This window comes from Staurois parvus, unplaced genomic scaffold (assembly GCF_062004578.1).
Source record: "Staurois parvus isolate SC_StPar_1 unplaced genomic scaffold, SC_StPar_1.0 ptg001004l, whole genome shotgun sequence".
Lineage (NCBI taxonomy): Eukaryota > Metazoa > Chordata > Amphibia > Anura > Ranidae > Staurois > Staurois parvus.
Genome location: NW_028318800.1, coordinates 346,481 through 365,887, shown reverse-complemented (window position 1 = coordinate 365,887; position 19,407 = coordinate 346,481). Strand labels below are relative to the sequence as shown.

General features: G+C 43.7%; 1 protein-coding gene across 1 annotated transcript; it reads left to right on the top strand.

The window, feature by feature from the left end:
• The first annotated feature begins 77 nt into the window (after positions 1–77).
• SOX18 (SRY-box transcription factor 18) lies at positions 78–9,612 on the top strand. The gene is made up of 2 exons (XM_089657476.1): positions 78–589; positions 4,186–9,612. The coding sequence occupies exons 1-2, from the start codon at positions 280–282 to the stop codon at positions 4,971–4,973; spliced, it is 1,098 nt and encodes a 365-aa protein (XP_089513602.1). The 5' UTR covers positions 78–279; the 3' UTR covers positions 4,974–9,612.
• Positions 9,613–19,407: the final 9,795 nt, after the last annotated feature.

The following is a 19,407-nucleotide window of genomic DNA, read 5'->3' as shown; positions in this document are numbered from 1 at the left end:
CACCCTGCAGCTGATTGGTGACAAGTTTCTATATTTGGTCCCTATTATTCCGAGCTACCCAAACAGCTGGATTCTGAATGACAGAAGAGACGGTGACACCAGGCAACAGAGGCAGGGCAAAGATTGTACAGATAGCAGACATAGATAGATAGATAGATAGATAGATAGATAGATAGATAGATCTGGCAGCTGCTCTTTCCAGAGGAGTACACGGATCACTGCCCCTGGATTTACACATTCTGTGTGCCCACTTTTGCCCACAAGAGGTGCCCAGCTGGAATGCATAGATCTGAGCCAAGTTACTGCACAGAGGAGACTACTCTGGGCCAACGAGGTGCCGGTTCATGGGTACCCCCTCCGCCCGCAGCCCCTGAACCCGGTCACGTCGCCCCCAGCTCCCCACCAGTTCCAGACAGCCCAGCGCCGAGCCCCTCACCCGGCTATGGATACAGCCACTCGGAGGACAAGCCAGGAGAACCTCGAATCCGGCGCCCCATGAACGCTTTCATGGTCTGGGCCAAAGACGAGCGAAAAAGATTGGCGCAGCAGAACCCAGACCTGCACAATGCCGTACTGAGCAAGATGCTAGGTGAGATGACTGGCGGTCTGACGCGTCTCGCGGCGCAGGTCAAACGCCTTTTGGACGGTAGCAAAATAAAGATTTTGGGTTGTAAGGTTCACATTCATCATTCGGGGTTTAGCTGAGTGGAGGATGTTTAACTTAATAAAATGCAATTCAGTGTGAAAAAAATTAAAGGGATTTGAAGCAATGGTGTGTGATTGTACTTAGATCACAATGTTGTACGGGAAGCAGGATCCCTGTTTTGCAGAGCCGGCTGTAACATTGTAGCTTCATGCTGCTGTTGCTGACTAATCGGCAGTGAAAATCGGTGGTTTTGGCTCCTCTGAAATCTAAACAGCAGCTGCAAAGCGTGACATTGCAACAGTGATTCTGACACGGGGCGCCTATGTGAAAATGTCCCCTTGTTTATAGGAATCATCCATCATAAAATTTGATGGTTTGGTAGATGCTGAAGAGTTAAAGCACCCGAGAGTCTCGTCTGTCTTTCTGGGACTCGATCAGTGAGGGCTCCCAGGTCTTATTACCGCTGTTCCCATTATGGGGACTCCCACCATCTCTGATGGATTTTAAAATGTATTCATGGGGGACTCCTACCATCCCTGATAGGTTTTAAAATGTAGTTATGGGAGTCTCCCATCATCCCTGTTTAATTTTACATTTTATTAATGGGGACTCCTACCATCTCTGGTGGATTTTAAAATGTAGTTATGGGGGACTCCTGTAATCCCTGATGAATGTTAAATTTTATTTATAGGGACTCCCACCATCCCTAATAGATTTTAAAATCTAGGTAAGGGGACTCCCGTCATCCCTGTTTAATTTTACATTTTATTAATGGGGACTCCCACTATCTCTGATGGATTTTAAAATTTATTTATGGGGGACTCCCACCATCACTGATAGATTTTAAAATCTAGTCATGGGGGACTCCTGTCATCCCTGATGAATGTTAAATTTTATATATAGGGACTCCCACCATCCCTGTTTAATTTAACATTTTATTAATGGGGACTCCCACCATCGCTGATGGATTTTAAAATGTATTCATGGGGGACTCCTACCATCCCTGATAGGTTTTAAAATGTAGTTAAGGGGGACTCCCATCATCCCTGTTTCATTTTACATTTTATTAATGGGGACTCCCACTATCTCTGATGGATTTTAAAATTGATTTATGGGGGACTCCCACCTTCACTGATAGATTTTAAAATTTAGTCATGGGGGACTCCTGTCATCCCTGATGAATGTTAAATTTTATTTATAGGGACTCCCACCACCCCTGATAGATTTTAAAATCTAGTTATGGGGGACTCCCGTCATCCCTGTTTAATTTAACATTTTATTAATGGGGACTCCCACCATCTCTGATGGATTTTAAAATATATTTATGGGGGACTCCCGTCATCCCTGATAGATTTTAAAATTTAGCTATGGGCGACTCCTGTCATCTCTGACAAATGTTACATTTTATTTATAGGGACTCCCACCACCCCTGATGAATTTAAAATTTTATTTACAGGGACTCCCACCATCCCTGATAGATTTTAACATTTAGCTATGGGCGACTCCCGTCATCCCTGATGGATTTTACATTTTATTAATGGAGGACTCCCACCATCCCTGATGCATTTTAAATGTTATTAATGGAGGATTCCCACCATTAGTGATAGATTTTAAACTGTATTTTATATTTTAGAGAAAACAGTAGGAGGAGCTGGAACTGCAAAGGTGGACAGGAACAGAAGTGGGAACTAGAGGGGAGAGATATTTAATATTTAGCCAATGGATGATGCAGCCACCCAAATTCCACCTAAAAAAATACTAAGCTTTGGGTGGAGCGATCCTTTCATTAGTAAACCTAGGTTTTGTTTTCTTTGGGACAGGTACTCTTTATTGATGCTTTCTGTTTGCAGAACATACTAGATGAAAACATGTTGATGATTGTTGGGTTGATTTACTAACGAAAAATAGACTGCACTTTGTAAGTGTGGTTGCTCTCTACAAGTGCAGTTGCTCCAGAGTACATGAGGGGGCGCTCTGCTGACTTCCATCATCCAATCATGTGCAAGCAAAAATGCTCTTTTTTTTTATTTTTTCTTGCATGTGATTGGGCATTCTTTGTAAAGTGATGCTCTACCTCATTTACTAAGCTCTGGAGCAACAGCACTTGCAAAGTGCACAGTCTTTTTGCCCATAGTAAATCAACCCCTATGTGTCTGGTATGTTATAATGGGTACCACCAGTCCCCCTGTATGGGGCCCAGGCCAGCAGGGGGGGCCCAGGCAGCTGGGTGAATCAAATGTGGGCATGGGGGGGGGGGGGGGCAATTACTGTAACCAATCCCCTGTATGTCTCTCTCTGCAGCAAATGAAAGCTGCCTTCATCTCCTCTCCCTCTTGCTGGCTATCGGCTGCTGCAGCAGGAGCCATACAAGGGATCAGTTCCAGTAATCGCTCCCCAGTGTCATTCCCCCCCTCCCACCCGCACTGCTGCCGGCTTCCCTCTTCTCCTTCTCAGCGCACAATATGTCACATTTACCAGCCCCTTTTTTTTCTGAACACAGCAAGTGATTGCTACCAATCACTCACCGTGTTCATTCATAACTGAAGCCTAATAAATTGTGTTTTTTTATTGTTTGTTTTTAAAGGGAGGCCCTGTCAGGTTGGCTGTATGGGGCCCCGTGGTTTCTAACAGCAGCCCTGGGTGCACTGCACCTTGCAGTATGTTTTCAATATTATTTTGCACTATATTATTGAAGAGCTCATTTTAGTACAGGCTGTTTAAATGACAAATATTGTATATGTAATATTTTTTTTTAAAGTGATGCTGCAAACATACTTGCAGTTCCTTTTACTCAATAAAGTTTTTTGCTCTAATTATTTAGGTAAAGGATCATCCCTTCCTGTCCTATTTGTATTTTTAGTTCTTGGTAGAACCCCTGTGAGCTGAACCACTGAATCCCTGGAGTACTCAGGGAAGCTCATGGTGAAATCAGGAGCGAAGGGCTCATATCCTGAGTCCGTGACAGATATAGTGCTCACCAAAACTTGAAATACAAGCCCTTTCATCAGCATAAAAAAACTGTCTTGAAATCTTTGATATGCAGGAAAAAAAAGGAGGTTTACAATATAACCTGTCATGCTAAGCAGCAGCGAATGTGAACATCGAAGTTTGAATCAAAGGAATAGGTTGTCCTTGTTTGCATTCTTTTAATAATTTGGGAAGCAACGCAAAGGACAAATATGATGTGCATATTATATGATAAGCTATGTATTTGGCAAGGGTAAGGAATGATGGGTTGTGATAGGTTACTGCAATCCATTGTACATATGATTTTGCGTTGATTGCTAATCCTAAAAAATGTGACATTTCATTAAAGCGATCCTGACAACAGACTTTTACCAGAAATATGGGATTTTATATATTTTTTTTTTTATACCATTGTGTTCTTTTTTAAAAGCTAATTTGCTTTGGGAGGATAAATAAATAAACGTTCAAAGGACATGTGCATGTCTTGGTCACATTTATGACATCATCTATGCATATTTAGACTTTTTCCTGTTTTCGAAGCTGTATATGACCTTGTGTTGTTTGTCCGACAGGTCAGTCCTGGAAGAACCTGAGCGTTGGGGAGAAGCGCCCCTTTGTGGAGGAAGCGGAGCGGCTGCGCGTCCAGCACCTCCAGGACCACCCCAACTACAAGTACCGCCCGCGCAGGAAGAAGCAGGCCAAGAAGATGAAGAGAGCGGACACCAGCTCCATCTTGAGGAGTGAGGGCTACTCTGGGGGGCACCCGCAAACCAATCTCGCCCATTTTCGAGAACTGCAGCCGCTGGTGTCTGGTGAACTGGAAACATATGGCCTTCCCACCCCGGAGATGTCCCCTTTGGATGTTCTGGAGCAGAGGGAACCCGTGTTCTTTCCTCCTCACATGCAGGAAGACGGTGAGCCTGTGTCCTTTCGATCGTACCAGCCTGGCATTGACTTTGGACAGGAGAAAGCACTCAGGGAGCTCTCCATATCATACTCTCCCTCACCCACCCAGATGGGCAACATTCTTAGGACTCCACCGTCCTCTGCTTTCTTCTACACCCCTCAGGGTGGGCCTCCAGGCTGCGCCACCCTCGGCCAACTTTCCCCACCGCCCGAAGCTCACCAGTTGGACCCAATGGAGCACCTGAACCCGTCTGAGCTGTGGGGGGATGTTGACCGCAACGAGTTTGACCAGTATTTGAATATGAGCAGGACTCAAGTGGCTGTCCCAGGGTACCACTTGCAGATGTCTAAGCTGGCGTCCGCTAGGACTATGGCCTGCGAGGAGAGCAGTCTGATATCTGCTCTCTCCGATGCCAGTTCCGCCATGTACTATAGCCCCTGTATCACTGGCTGAAGTGAGCCTGCAGTGTGCCCAAGTAGCTGATGCCCATGGTGGCAGATGGGTGTTACTGCTGGGCACATACAGCTCCAACTCAGTGTACTGCTGAGTGCCAGGTGCAGATTATCCCTGTAATACAGGGTTGTGTGGAGGTCTGAGGAGGTCACGGCAGGCATACAGACTTATGTACACATCTCAAATTCCATTGCAGCAGACTAAAGGAAGACTCCATCTTCAGAGGACTCGGACATGCCCTTCTCTAAGCTTTTACTAAATATACCGCATTGTTTTGTCTGCTTTCTTCTGTGCTTTTCAGAAACGTCCTGGGAGATCAACGCTCCCCTGTGCTTTCTAAGCAGTTGATTTAAGAAGCGGCTCAAACATCGTGTAAAATGCAGAAAGATAGCGCGAAGACATTGCTAAAAAGCACAGGAGGAATTTAGAAAAACGAACCTAGCAAAAGCCAAAGAAGAGTTTGCACAAGTCCTTTAAATTATGTTTTTATATTTCAATATTTTTATTGAAAATCTGTAAAAAAAACAGTATACAGAAATATAGAAAACATAGCCCGCCTACATGGTGAGTTGTAGCAAATAGATTCATGGAATATATAGGCACCAGGGGCGGACTGACCATTCGAGCACTCAGGCACTGCCCGAGGGCCCGGGGTCAGTAGGGGGCCCCATGAAATGCCCCTGATACCTTTTATAGGCTTTTGGGTGTGCCTTGAGTGAGGGCAAGGACACAGGGGCCCCATGATCCCCTATTGCCCGGGGGCCCCATGAGTTGTCAGTCCGCCCCTGATAGGCACATAAGAATATATCAACCAATGATGTGGTAAACAATAAAGCATAAACCCCAATAGGGTAGCAAATATTCCATCAGTCAGTAGGCGTGGGCAGTATCATATATAAATTATGTTTTTAAAGGTTTATTGGGGATGCAACTGTCAGTAGTCCGAAGGTTCCCAAATAGCAAGCAGGTTCAAGATATTTAAAGTGACATGGTACAGGGGGGATATGTAGGTTGGGACTGCTATCCTCTCCTTCTGAAAATGCTAGTTGTCTGACTTCTATGCTGCTCTGGCGGATTCAGTTCTATTTGCACCCGACCCAGAACAAGTATGCAAATCAGGGGTTCCAGCCTTTCTCTGAATTAACTCCCTGTGTTCTCATTGAGGGGGTAAGTGACTCAAAGTATTGAAACCAGGGTCAGCCAGAAAACTAGCATTTTTAAACGGAGGTCAGAGAAATGATAGCCTACATGTTTGTCTTAGTACAGATCAGGGGCGGACTGACCATTTGGAAACTCGGGCACTGCCCGAGGGCCCGGGGTCAGTAGGGGGCCCCATGAGATGCCCCTGGTACATTTTTCATAGGCTTTTTTGAGTTTGGGCAAGGACACAGGGGCCCCATGATCCCCTATTGCCCGGGGGCCCCATGAGTTGTCAGTCCACCCCTGGTACAGATGTACACTAAGTCTAATTCTGCTTGACAGTTGGTTAGTTAACCGAAAGTAGCCCACAGTACATAAAAAGGCATCTGGAGGTGTACAGTCGCTTTAAATCACAAACAGTTCTGGAAGCTCTGCAATGACTTTGTAAAACTTGCCAAACTAAATTCTTGAATTGGAAATTTGACTCACCCAGCAGCCAAAATGTGTCTTCCAACCGATTTAGTTTTGCAGCGCAGGAAGCCATATTGTGGGCTGAAACAAACAATTGACACAACTTACAATATTGTCTTTAATTAAACTATTAAGTGGTAACATTGAGCCCCGAGGCTCTGAGAGCCAAAGACCTTCATGTTTTTATTCACTCTTGGTATATTTAGAGACACCATTTTTCATTTGTGGGATCTACCACCTAGCATATCACCTGTGAAAGAAGCTTCAGATGGAAGCTGCCATCCTCTTTCGTACAGCTTCTTCCATATCCTGGAACTAGCATGATGCAAAGGTGTTAAAGAATGACAGCTTTTATCGAACCTTTCCCATACAGGCCTGTTGCTTTGTGAGTTGTAACAGTTTGTTCTCAAAGCACCATATGGTTGAGCAAAAATAAGATTGGGGGCAAATGTGACCAGGAGGAAAGGCTGCCCCCTACATCTGACTTGTGGTAGCACTAGTGACACATAGCTTGCATTCTGATAATAATACAGCCACATGTAGCTTACTCAGTCCCTAAAAGCTGTGTCTGGCTCTGGTTTTTTTCCACCAGGGCCACGATGGAAAGTGACCCTAGGACTATTCTCTGACCCAACAGCCTACATCCCAAGAACGGCAGGTCCTCTTAACCCCCTGACCGCTGGGATTCTGGGTAACCTATTGCACTGGCCTCTCCTGGTTCCTGAGAGGTTAAATCAGTATTTTATTCATTGTGTTTAACATGTCTGTTTTTTTTAATGTGTATACCCTGTAAACACTGTCATTTGTGTTTTTTAATGAACATTTTTTTATGATGGAAAAAATACCTTGGAATAAGATAATAAGTATGAGGATTTGACCAAACGATTGTGTACTTACCATCAACAGCTGGTCTATGGTGTGCTACAGTCACATGTCAGTCTGTGCCTTTATCAACATATATGCAAAATTATTATTTTACAGAACAGTGAACATATAACAATCAATAATGCACAGAAAAAACTAGCTGAAAAATACAAACATTAGAAAGGCTCCCTCCCGTATCGCCATTACCTCACTCTGATCCCTCTCCTATCTCCATTACCTCTCTCTCATCCCTCTTCTATTTCCATTACTTCTCTCTCTGATCCATCTCCTATCTCCATTACCTCTCTCTCATCCCTCTTCTATTTCCATTACTTCTCTCTCTGATCCCTCTCCTATCTCCATTACCTCTCTCTCTGATCCCTCTCCTATCTCCATTACCTCACTCTGATCCCACTCCTATCTCCTTTACCTCTCTCTTGTCCCTTTCCTATCTCCGTTACCTCTCTCTCTGATCCCTCTCCTATCTCCATTACCTCTCTCTCTCTCTCTCTGATCCCTCTCCTATCTCCATTACCTCTCTCTCTGATCCCTCTCCTATCTCCATTACCTCTCTCTCTCTCTGATCCCTCTCCTATCTCCATTACCTCTCTCTCTCGTCCCTCTCCTATCTCCATTACTTCTCTCTCTGATCCCTCTCCTATCTCCATTACCTCTCTCTCTCTTCTGATCCCTCTCCTGCCTCCATTATTCTCTCTCTGATCCCTCTCCTGTCTCCATTACCTCTCTCTGATCCCTCTCCTATCTCCATTACCCCTCTCTCTCTGATCCCTCTCCTATCACCATTACCTCTCTCTCTGATCCCTCTCCTATCTCCATTACCCCTCTCTCTCTGATCCCTCTCCTATCACCATTACCTCTCTCTCTAATCCCTCTCCTATCTCCATTACCTCTCTCTCTCTTCTGATCCCTCTCCTGCCTCCATTATTCTCTCTCTGATCCCTCTCCTATCTCCATTACCTCTCTCTCTCTTCTGATCCCTCTCCTGCCTCCATTATTCTCTCTCTGATCCCTCTCCTGTCTCCATTACCTCTCTCTGATCCCTCTCCTATCTCCATTACCCCTCTCTCTCTGATCCCTCTCCTATCACCATTACCTCTCTATCTGATCCCTCTCCTATCACCATTACCTCTCTCTCTGATCCCTCTCCTATCACCATTACCTCTCTATCTGATCCCTCTCCTATCACCATTACCTCTCTCTCTGATCCCTCTCCTATCACCATTACCTCTCTCTCTGATCCCTCTCCTATCTCCATTACCCCTCTCTCTCTGATCCCTCTCCTATCACCATTACCTCTCTCTCTAATCCCTCTCCTATCTCCATTACCTCTCTCTCTCTTCTGATCCCTCTCCTGCCTCCATTACTTCTCTCTCTGATCCCTCTACTATCTCCATTACCTCTCTCTCTCTCTCTCTGATCTCCTTCACTCCAGTCCCACTTCATTCTCTCTCTCTAATATTTCTCATCCCGCTCTTCTTGTCTTGTCTCTCTCTCACCTACCTCCCCCAGTCTCTTTCCTGCCCTTCTCTCTGACCTCTTTTCTGTCTCCCTATCCTCTCTCTTTCTCATATCTCTCTTACTTGTAGCTTTCTGATCTCTCTTTACTAAAGAGCCAATATTTCACTCTTTTCCCCTAAAACATTTGAAAACGTCCACATTCTTCACTAACATTTAAGGTGAGAAAATGTTTATCTGCACCCACCCACGTGTTTCTTTCTGGGTTCAGCAGAAGCTGGCATATTGATGCAAAATACATGAATTTGTCTTGTGCAATTAGTTTTGGAAGACTAAAGTAAAACTTTCAGAGGTGAATAGGCTAGATAGGTGAAGGTATTAAATAAGTGTATGGTATAGATCAGTTAAAATGCAATATTATTTTAGGAGGAAAAGGGAAAGTTGTAGTGACAGTTGGGAAGTACTGTAGGAGATCTGAAGGGGCAGTGACAGTCGGTGCTCGCTGATCACTGTCAGAAGTATGCAAGGTGCAGATGAAGTGTATAGCGCCGGCACAGGCTCTGTATGACTGGCACACTATGCAGGTGCTAGAAAACTCTACTAAATCAATCATAGAAACTGTAATATATGTGTACAGCTACTGTCTCATCCTCATTTAAAAATAAACTGTATGAAGGGGTTTAATGCACTTCTGTTGTTCTGTCTCTCTACAGCATTGGAACATCACTTCTGAGGCTGCTCATCCACTACTCAGAAGTATCAGTGGATTCTCTGACACCAATATTTCTAAAATGTTCAAGTGGAATTTTATTTCTTTTTACCATTTCCCTCTCTTTTATTTCCTTTCTCCTCTAGCTTACTTTCTCTTTTTGTTTTGCTAACTATCCAATCTCTTTCTTTTTCCTTTCTTTCTTTCTTTCTTTCTTTCTTTCTTTTTCTTCTCCTCTCTTTCTTTCTTCTCCTTCTCTTTCTTTCTTTCTTTCTTTCTTCTCCTTCTCTCTTTCTTTCTTCTCCTTCTCTCTTTCTTTCTTCTTCTCTCTTTCTTTCTTCTCCTTCTCTCTTTCTTTCTTCTCCTTCTCTCTTTCTTTCTTCTTCTCTCTTTCTTTCTTCTCCTTTTCTCTTTCTTTCTTCTCCTTTTCTCTTTCTTTCTTCTCCTTCTCTCTTTCTTTCTTCTCCTTCTCTCTTTCTTTCTTCTCCTTCTCTCCCTAAATCTAAGTTTCTCTCTATACCTGTTTCTGACTAACTATTTCTGTATCTTTTTTCTGCTTGTTTTCTCTTTCTGTCTTTCACTGACTCTTTTTATTGTTGTCTCTGGTTTTGTTTGGTTATTTCAGTTGCTCTCTTTCTCTCTTTTTGTTCTCCTTCCCTCTATCTCTTCTTGTTTCTGCTTCCATCAGCGTCATCCAATGTGGAATGTATCAAAGAAGGATACACGCAGGCTGACAAAAAGCTCTTGCATATAAACTAACAAGTTATGTCGTCAGTAATGACCCTCCAACTGCAGCGTCACCACCAGTTATATGTGTTCCTTCTGACATCCTAGTTTTTCTTTACTCCCAGTGACCCCGGCCTAATCTCTTTCACCCATCTCCAGTATAAATTTAAACATAAAAAATTTGTAAAGACCAATAAACAAAACAAACAATTAAAAATGCAAAAATACATATATGCAATATAAAATATCAGGTTATACAATACACCTGAATACGGTTTGGACAAGGGTAGGAATTGGAAGGAAGACATTTGAACACTGGGACTCCAGTAATAAGACGTTTAGCTGGTGGCCTTGACTGGACATTCTGAAGATGGTGGACACTTGCTGGCCATGCTCCCCATGCAGATATTGGATCGCAGACTGGCAGAGGGAAGTCTTCCGCTGCCAACTTCCTTTGTGGCTCTGGAATGTCATGTGACCAAATGACAAGAGCTGTAAAGAAAGTTTACACGGGAAGTAAGGTCTGTCACAATAAACTACATCCTTCAGAAACACCACTTTTTCAACATGCCCACCAATCACTGCGGCACCATGGTACACTTTCTTTAGCTGACAGCATTCTGTGCCTACCCTGAAAGGGCTAACTGGTTGTGTTTACCCCTCACCTGGCTAATTATCCTTTAAAGCAGACATATTTGTACGCCAGAGGAACCTGTGAAATAATTGACAGGTCTCAGGGAACCCCAGCAAAAAATTATACCTACAGCTCACTTTATGTTATTAGTATGAATAGGATATACATCATATAATATTATATACCAGAATGAGGCCTCATACACATGGGCATAGAAAACACTGCTTTTACAAGCATACAGCATATTTCTTTAATGCCTCTAAATGAAGTTTCATGTTATCCTATGTGGCCATGTACATCAGGCATTTAGATCAGTATTTTAAGAGCAGGGGTCTCCAAACTTTCCAATGATAGGGCCACTGTACTGTCCTTCAGACTTTAGGGGGGGCCAGCTGTGCTCAGTGGGAGTAAACAATACGCAATCTTTGGTATTAGGGAGAGAAATAGTTGGTGCCAGTGGGAGGAATAGTGCCCCATTGTAGGTATCAGTGGAAGGAATTAATGCCCCATCATTGGTATCAGTGGGAGGAATAGTGCCCCATTGTTGGTATCAGTGGAAGGAATTAATGCCCCATCATTGGTATCAGTGGGAGGAATAGTGTCCCATCATTGGTGTCAGTGGGAGGAATAGTGCCCCATCATTGGTATCAGTGGGAGGAATAGTGTCCCATCATTGGTATCACTGGGAGGAATAGTGCCCCATCATTGGTATCAGTGGAAGGAGTAGTGCCCCATTGTTGGTGTCAGTGGAAGGAGTAGTGCCCCATTGTTGGTGTCAGTGGAAGGAGTAGTGCCCCATTGTTGTTGTCAGTGGAAGGAGTAGTGCCCAATTGTTGGTGTCAGTGGAAGGAGTAGTGCCCCATTGTTAGTGTCTGTGGCAGGAATAATGCTTCAAAAGCTGGATAAAGGCAAGCCAAGGGTGACATCTGGATCCATGTCAGCAGTTTGGAGACCACTGATTTAGAGGCATGCAAAATGCAATAAAGCTGCATTTGGAGAGGAGCTTAGAAGCAAAATTTACATATAAACACATGTAAATGCACATAAACCTGCACACATGAGCATAAATGTATTCCAATGGCCAGAATAAATTAATATTCTGGCCAGTGGAACACATTTGCACTCAATGCCATACACACATAACCATGCGTACATACATGACATTAGAGGCATTTTTCTGCCAAGTTCTGGAAGAAAAGAATACATGCATTAATTCATATGCCTACATGTGTGAGGCCTAAAGAATATGGTATACCTAGAGTATTTGACATTTACGTTGGATCATTGTCAACAGTACCAATTTTAACTTACAGTGGTTCTAAAGGCTTAAAGTTTTCTACCCTAATAGATTTTCTGCATTAAGGTAAAAAAGCTGTTATTAGGATCCCTCCCCATTTACTTACCTGAGCCCGATCTAAATCCAGTGCTATGGCTGACAGCAGCAGCTCTCTCTCTACTCACAGGACAGAGAGGCAGCAGCGGAAGCCATTGGCTCCTGCAGCTGTCAATCAAATTATGTTATGAGGGAGAGGGGCCGAGTCGCACTGTCTGTGTCTATACATGCAGACAGCGAGGCTCGGGAGCGAGTCCATGCAAGCAGCTTCCCATATTACATTTATTATTTTAAAATAATTCAGGTATTATTATTATTATTATACAGTATTTATAAAGTGCCAATAGTTCGCTCAGCGCTTTACATTACAAAGGGGGACAGAACATGTGACAGAACAATACCAATACAATGCAAAACATGAGGGGATCGAGGGCCCTGCTCTTTCGAGCTTACAATCTAGGAGGGAGGGGATGGTGGTACAGGAGGAGATAGCTGTGGGGGATGGAGTGGTAGGAAGAGTGGAGGAGGTCGGCAAGTTAGCAGGGGGTGGGGTAGACTTCCCTGAAGAGATGGGTTTTCAGGGTGCGCCTAAAGGAGAGGAGAGTAGGTGATAATCTGATGGGTTGGGGCAAGGAGTTCCAGAGGATGGGTGACACCCTGGAGAAGTCCTGGAGGCGGGCATGATAGGAGGAGACCAGGGAACTAGAGAGAAGGAGGTCTTGTGAGGAGCGGAGTGTGCGTGCTGGGCGGTACTTGGATATTAGGTCAGTTATGTAGTTCGGGGCAGTATGGTGGACAGCTTTGTACGTCAGTGTGAGGTACAGGTATAATCCTAAAATAATCATCAGTTATATTTAAAACATTAGAATTACAATATATAATAAAGAAACACAAACAGATGCTTGCCTCCTTACATTGGTGGTCACGAAGAAGAACGCCACCCTTACAGACAGCTAATAAGATCATTGGATGCATGCCTCTGACTCTGACAAGTGATCAATTTGGTCTTGAACTATGCAGGCACTGCAGATGGGAGATCAGTCTTCCAAGGTCAAAGAACTTCTAGCAATCTCTGGAGGAACCTTGGTTGGGAATGGTTGCTCCAAAGTATAAAAGTTGTGCCTACTGAAACATTCACTACACCCTGCACCTCTCTGAGACTCACCCCCCACCCCCCCCCCCACTTCTTCCCCAGTCATGGCTTCCTCTTATGTCTGATTGTTAATTAATAAATATTTCTATTTTCATCCCTGGTGCCATTCTTCCTAATAACTCCCAAATTTAGCAGCTTGCGGTGCAGTTTTTGGCTCTTTGCAACGGAGAGCGCTGCCAAAACGAAATAACAGATCCCCGACCATACACACCAAGCATCCCACACAATGAGGCTGGCTGCTGGGAGAAGGTCTGTTTCAGCACAAAAAAGCGCCTCAATAATTGACAAATAGCTCTAAATTTCAGCATGGATAATGCAAAACAATCTAGCAACATTTAATAAGACAAAGAAGCATCAGTGATTAATTAGACCTAAACAAGTTTGTAAAAAAAAAGTTCTGATCTTGGCCAAGAAGGCGGCTTCTCTTCAGTCAAAAAATGGCTGATTAGAGTAACCTTTAATGGGTGGCCTATAATTAAAATGAATACTTTCTATGAATCAGCGGGGGTCAACAAAACAATAAATCACATTGTTATTCGAAGAATAGATAAAAATAACATTGTTTTTAAATAGATTAAAAAATTTTCATGTTAACTAAAACCTATAGGCAGCCTATATCACATGGTCTCTGATTATCATTGTGGGTGTTTTAAGGCATCAGAGACTGCAAAGAAGAGATCGTTTGACCTGGTCAGGTTGGCCTGGCAATCAAGCAACAAAAATAATATGGTAGTGAAATCAATCAATTCTCCCATTCACACTAAAGAACGTGGATAAACGAATGTCAGCTGCTGGTTCAGGCGCTGTCTGTCTGAATACCTTTCATTTGGCTCTTGCATCCTTCGATTTTCAAATCGAAGAATGTCTAGTGAGAGGGTACTGACAGCGCCCACCCACACCCAGGGGCGGACTGACAACTCATGGGGCCCCCGGGCAATAGGGGATCATGGGGCCCCTGTGTCCTTGCCCAAACTCAGAAAAGCCTATGAAAAAGGTACCAGGGGCATCTCATGTGGCCCCCTACTGACCCCGGGCCCTCGGGCAGTGCCCGAGTTTCCAAATGGTCAGTCCGCCCCTGCCCACACCTTTAGTTCATGGGGGAACTGGCCAAAATTTGCTCAGTGTATGACCAGCTTTAGGCCTCATGCACACTCAATGTTATAAAAATACCAGCATTACCCCCGGTTCACATATATGCGTCTGCGTTTTGCACGGGTACGAGAGTCCATTTATTTGAATGGACTCCCGTGCCCTGTGACACCCAGGGAACAAGTCCCTGCACTTCTTTGGAAAACGCAGCCTGCACGGGAATCGAGGTTCCCAGTACGGTTGTGATTTCCAGTGCGGGCAGCGTGCCATTAGAATTAATGGCACCCGCCCACGGGTCCGCATTTCTCTGTGCAGGTGGTGCGGCTGCAGGGGCGGACTGACCATTTGGACCATTTGGATCCGCAGCGGCACCACCCGCACAGATGTGAACCTAGGGTAAGTTGTAGAATGCTGCAATAAAAAACGTGAGTTTTTTTGCGTTTTTTAGCTTTTTTGCAATAGCTTTTTTCAGCTTTTTTTTGTGTTTTTCAGTGTTTGTGTTTTTTAACAGTTATACTCTCACTAAATGTTCAGGTTCAAAAATGCTCATAAACGCCAGATAGCAGCGTTTTTCAGCTTTTATTGGCATTATTCAGCTTTTATCAGCGTTAGAGTATTTTTACAGCTAAAAAACTCCTTTTGAAACCCACTAGTTCTGGGGGGTTTTTTCCAGCCAGAAAACGCTCCAGCCAAAAAACGCTGATTACAGTCTATGTGTACATGGACACATAGGATAACATGCTGGGGAGTTTAGCCCTCATGCACATGGGATGTTTTGATAACGCTGGTGACATTAGCTGTGTAAAGCCATGTTAAAAACGTGAGTTTTTCAGCCTTTTTTAGCGTTTTTGCATTTGCGTTTAGTGGTGTTTTGCAGCATTTAGCAGCGTTTTCCCGCATTTGCGTTTTTTAGCATTTTTTTACAAAATAAAATTTGGGGTGTCAGAAAAAGTCCAAAAATGCCAGTTTGTGGCGTTTTACCATGCTTTGCCGTGTTTTTCAGCATTAGATTTAGGGGATGATAGATAGATAGATAGATAGATAGATAGATAGATAGATATGGGAGGGATAGATAGATAGATAGATAGATAGATAGATAGATAGATAGATAGATATGGGATAGATAGATAGATAGATAGATAGATAGATAGATAGATAGATAGATAGATATGGGAGAGATAGATAGATAGATAGATAGATAGATATGGGAGGGATAGATAGATAGATAGATAGATAGATAGATAGATAGATAGATAGATATGGGAGGGATAGATAGATAGATAGATAGATAGATAGATAGATAGATAGATATGGGAGGGATAGATAGATAGATAGATAGATATGGGAGGGATAGATAGATAGATAGATAGATAGATAGATAGATAGATAGATAGATATGGGAGGGATAGATAGATAGATAGATAGATAGATAGATAGATAGATAGATATGGGAGAGATAGATAGATAGATAGATAGATAGATAGATAGATAGATAGATATGGGAGGGATAGATAGATAGATAGATAGATAGATAGATAGATAGATAGATAGATAGATAGATAGATATGGGAGGGATAGATGATAGATAGATAGATAGATAGATAGATAGATAGATAGATAGATAGATAGATAGATATGGGAGAGATAGATAGATATGGGAGGGATAGATGATAGATAGATAGATAGATAGATAGATAGATAGATAGATAGATAGATAGATAGATAGATAGATATGGGAGAGATAGATAGATATGGGAGGGATAGATGATAGATAGATAGATAGATAGATAGATAGATAGATAGATAGATAGATAGATAGATAGACAGACAGATAGATAGATAGATAGATAGATAGATAGATAGATAGATAGATATGGGAGGGATAGATAGATAGATAGATAGATAGATAGATAGATATGGGAGGGATAGATAGATAGATAGATAGATAGATAGATAGATAGATAGATAGATAGATATGGGAGGGATAGATAGATATAGATAGATAGATAGATAGATAGATAGAGGGGCGAACTGACCATGAAAAAGGTACCAGGGTAATCTCATGGGGCCCTCTACTGACCCCGGGCCCTTGGGCAGTGCCCTAGTTTTCAAATGGTCAGTCCGCCCCTGAATAGAGCCCATAGACGACTGGCTTTACTCGGTTATCTATCTGTCAAGTTGATCCTCTGTGTCAATAGATTCTACATCTACAACTCAAAACACATTAAAATCAGAGGACCTGACTTCACCTACTTTTTCTGAGACGAGCACGGCAGCCAATTAAACTATGTCAAGCCAAAACTTTACGAGCATGTAGACAGCAGTGGCTGTAAAGAACCCGCAAGAGATCAGTAGCAATGGAACAAAGTATGAACAAAAACATAAAAGAAAAATGTCAATTGTTTATGATACACAATGATTTAGCAAAATACGTCATCCCCTCAGGGTTAAAATACTGTGTAAATTATTATGTAAGCTTACTTATAAAACATGTACTGAATGGATAAAAGCATCATGCAATACAGCCTGGGGCGGACTGACAACTCATGGGGCCCCCGGGCAATAGGGGATCATGGGGCCCCTGTGTCCTTGCCCAAACTCAAAAAAGCCTATGAAAAAGGTACCAGGGGCATCTCATGGGGCCCCCTACTGACCCCGGGCCCTCGGGCAGTGCCCGAGTTTCCAAGTGGTCAGTCCGCCCCTCAATAGAGCCTATTCACTACACAGCTCCGCTTTTTGCCAGTCATATTCTTTCTCAGGAGGTAGCAAACATTGCGTGATGACTTGTTGTCGATGAAGGATTTAGGTGACCATTCAACCCTGACATGAAAGCTAAAGGTTACTTCCACACTGTTCTGTTGCAAAAATGCAGAAATGCATATGCATTTTGATGCGTTTTCTGGGTGCCTGTTACCCAGCATCCACCTGTGAAACTTGGACATGTGACGCAAGGTACGTTTTTAGTGTTTTTGCCGCATTTTCTATTCATTTCAGTGCGGACCTGTGTTTTTGGTGCAGTTTTCGAAAACGCACCAAAGAAGCAGCATGTAGAATGGGGCATGGGCAGCACAGTGGCTAAATGGTTAGCACTTCCGCTTGGCAGTACTAGGGTCACTGGTTCAAATCCCAACCACGGAACTACCAAGCTGGAGTTTGCATGTTCTCCCTGTGCCTGCGTGGGTTTACTCCAGGTACTCCAGTTTCCTCCTACACTCCAAAGACATGCTGGTGGGTGAATTGGATCCTGTCTAAATTGTCCCTAGTATGTGTATGTATGAATGTAAGTTAGAGACCTTAGACTGTACGCCCCTTGAGGGTTAGGGACCTTAGATTGTACACCCCTTGAGGGTTAGGGACCTTAGACTGTACGCCCCTTGAGGGTTAGGGACCTTAGATTGTACACCCCTTGAGGGTTAGGGACCTTAGATTGTACGCCCCTTGAGGGTTAGGGACCTTAGACTGTACGCCCCTTGAGGGTTAGGGACCTTAGACTGTACGCCCCTTGAGGGTTAGGGACCTTAGATTGTACACCCCTTGAGGGTTAGGGACCTTAGATTGTACGCCCCTTGAGGGTTAGGGACCTTAGACTGTACGCCCCTTGAGGGTTAGGGACCTTAGACTGTACGCCCCTTGAGGGTTAGGGACCTTAGATTGTACACCCCTTGAGGGTTAGGGACTGATGTGAATGTACAATATATATGTAAAGTGCTGCGTAAACAGACGGTGCTATATAAGTACCTGAAGTATATAATTAAATGTAGAATGACCCCACTAACAATTAGAATATCAAACAAACTTTCTTAAAACAAAACATTTCAAATTAAATTCTTCAAGTGTATGGGCAGCTTGACACTATAGTTACTACATACGTTGCTGAACTTTCAGTGGTTGTACCGGGATGATGCCTGGCATCACCTCAGTACCGTTTTTTAGAGCTCGATTGCTATTAGAAGCAGCGGGAGGGGACATTCCGCCGTCTTCCGTGACTTGAATCTCCCGTCCCACCGCCGGCTGGTTGGAGAGCCAAACAAAGCCAGAATCTGCATTTACGCAGGTGTGGTGAAGACTCTGCCCGGCCTTCAGGACCCGGAAGGGCACATGCAGGGTGTTTTTGGGGCATGCTAGTGTGTCAATTCCATACTGGCGCCTCTGGGAAAACATGCGTGGGCACAGATGTGCTGCAGGGCTCTGTTAGGACCCGAAACCCCATGGCACGTCTGTGCACATGTAGAATTGGGGGGCAAACGATGTTCTGGCCTAGGCACAAGACACAAATTACAAAAAAAATCCAAACGTTTGAGAAGGCGGGGAAAATAACTTTTTGTATAGTGTGAAGGTCCGCATTAATAAGTCCCTCACCCTAAAATCCAATCAAACTAAACCTAAAAACACCCAAGACTGAAGCTGGAGATGCTACCTGGAGCAACCACCTAGATCAGGGTAGGCAACCTGTGGCTCTCTAGCTGTTGTGGAACTACATTTCCCATGAGGCATTGAAAAGATTACAAAACTGACAGTTACAGCTATGACTTGCAGAGGCATGATGGAACTTGTAGTCCTGTGGCTCTCAGGTTGCCTTCCCCTGACCTAGATCATCTGAAATGTTAGGAAAATGGAAAGCTGCAGCAAAGAGAGGGACAGTTGCCTTCAGCAACCAACTGCAATACATGGCTACAGGATATTACCAACTAAAGATGAAATCTGATTGGCTGCTGGGGTAACAGTTCTAAGTTATCCCCAAAATTCAAGTACAAGCTCCAAATTCTAATTCTCTGTGTCATAGCTCTCCTCCCTCTCATACCCTGTCCCCGTTCTCTCTCCCTTCTCCCTATGCTTATA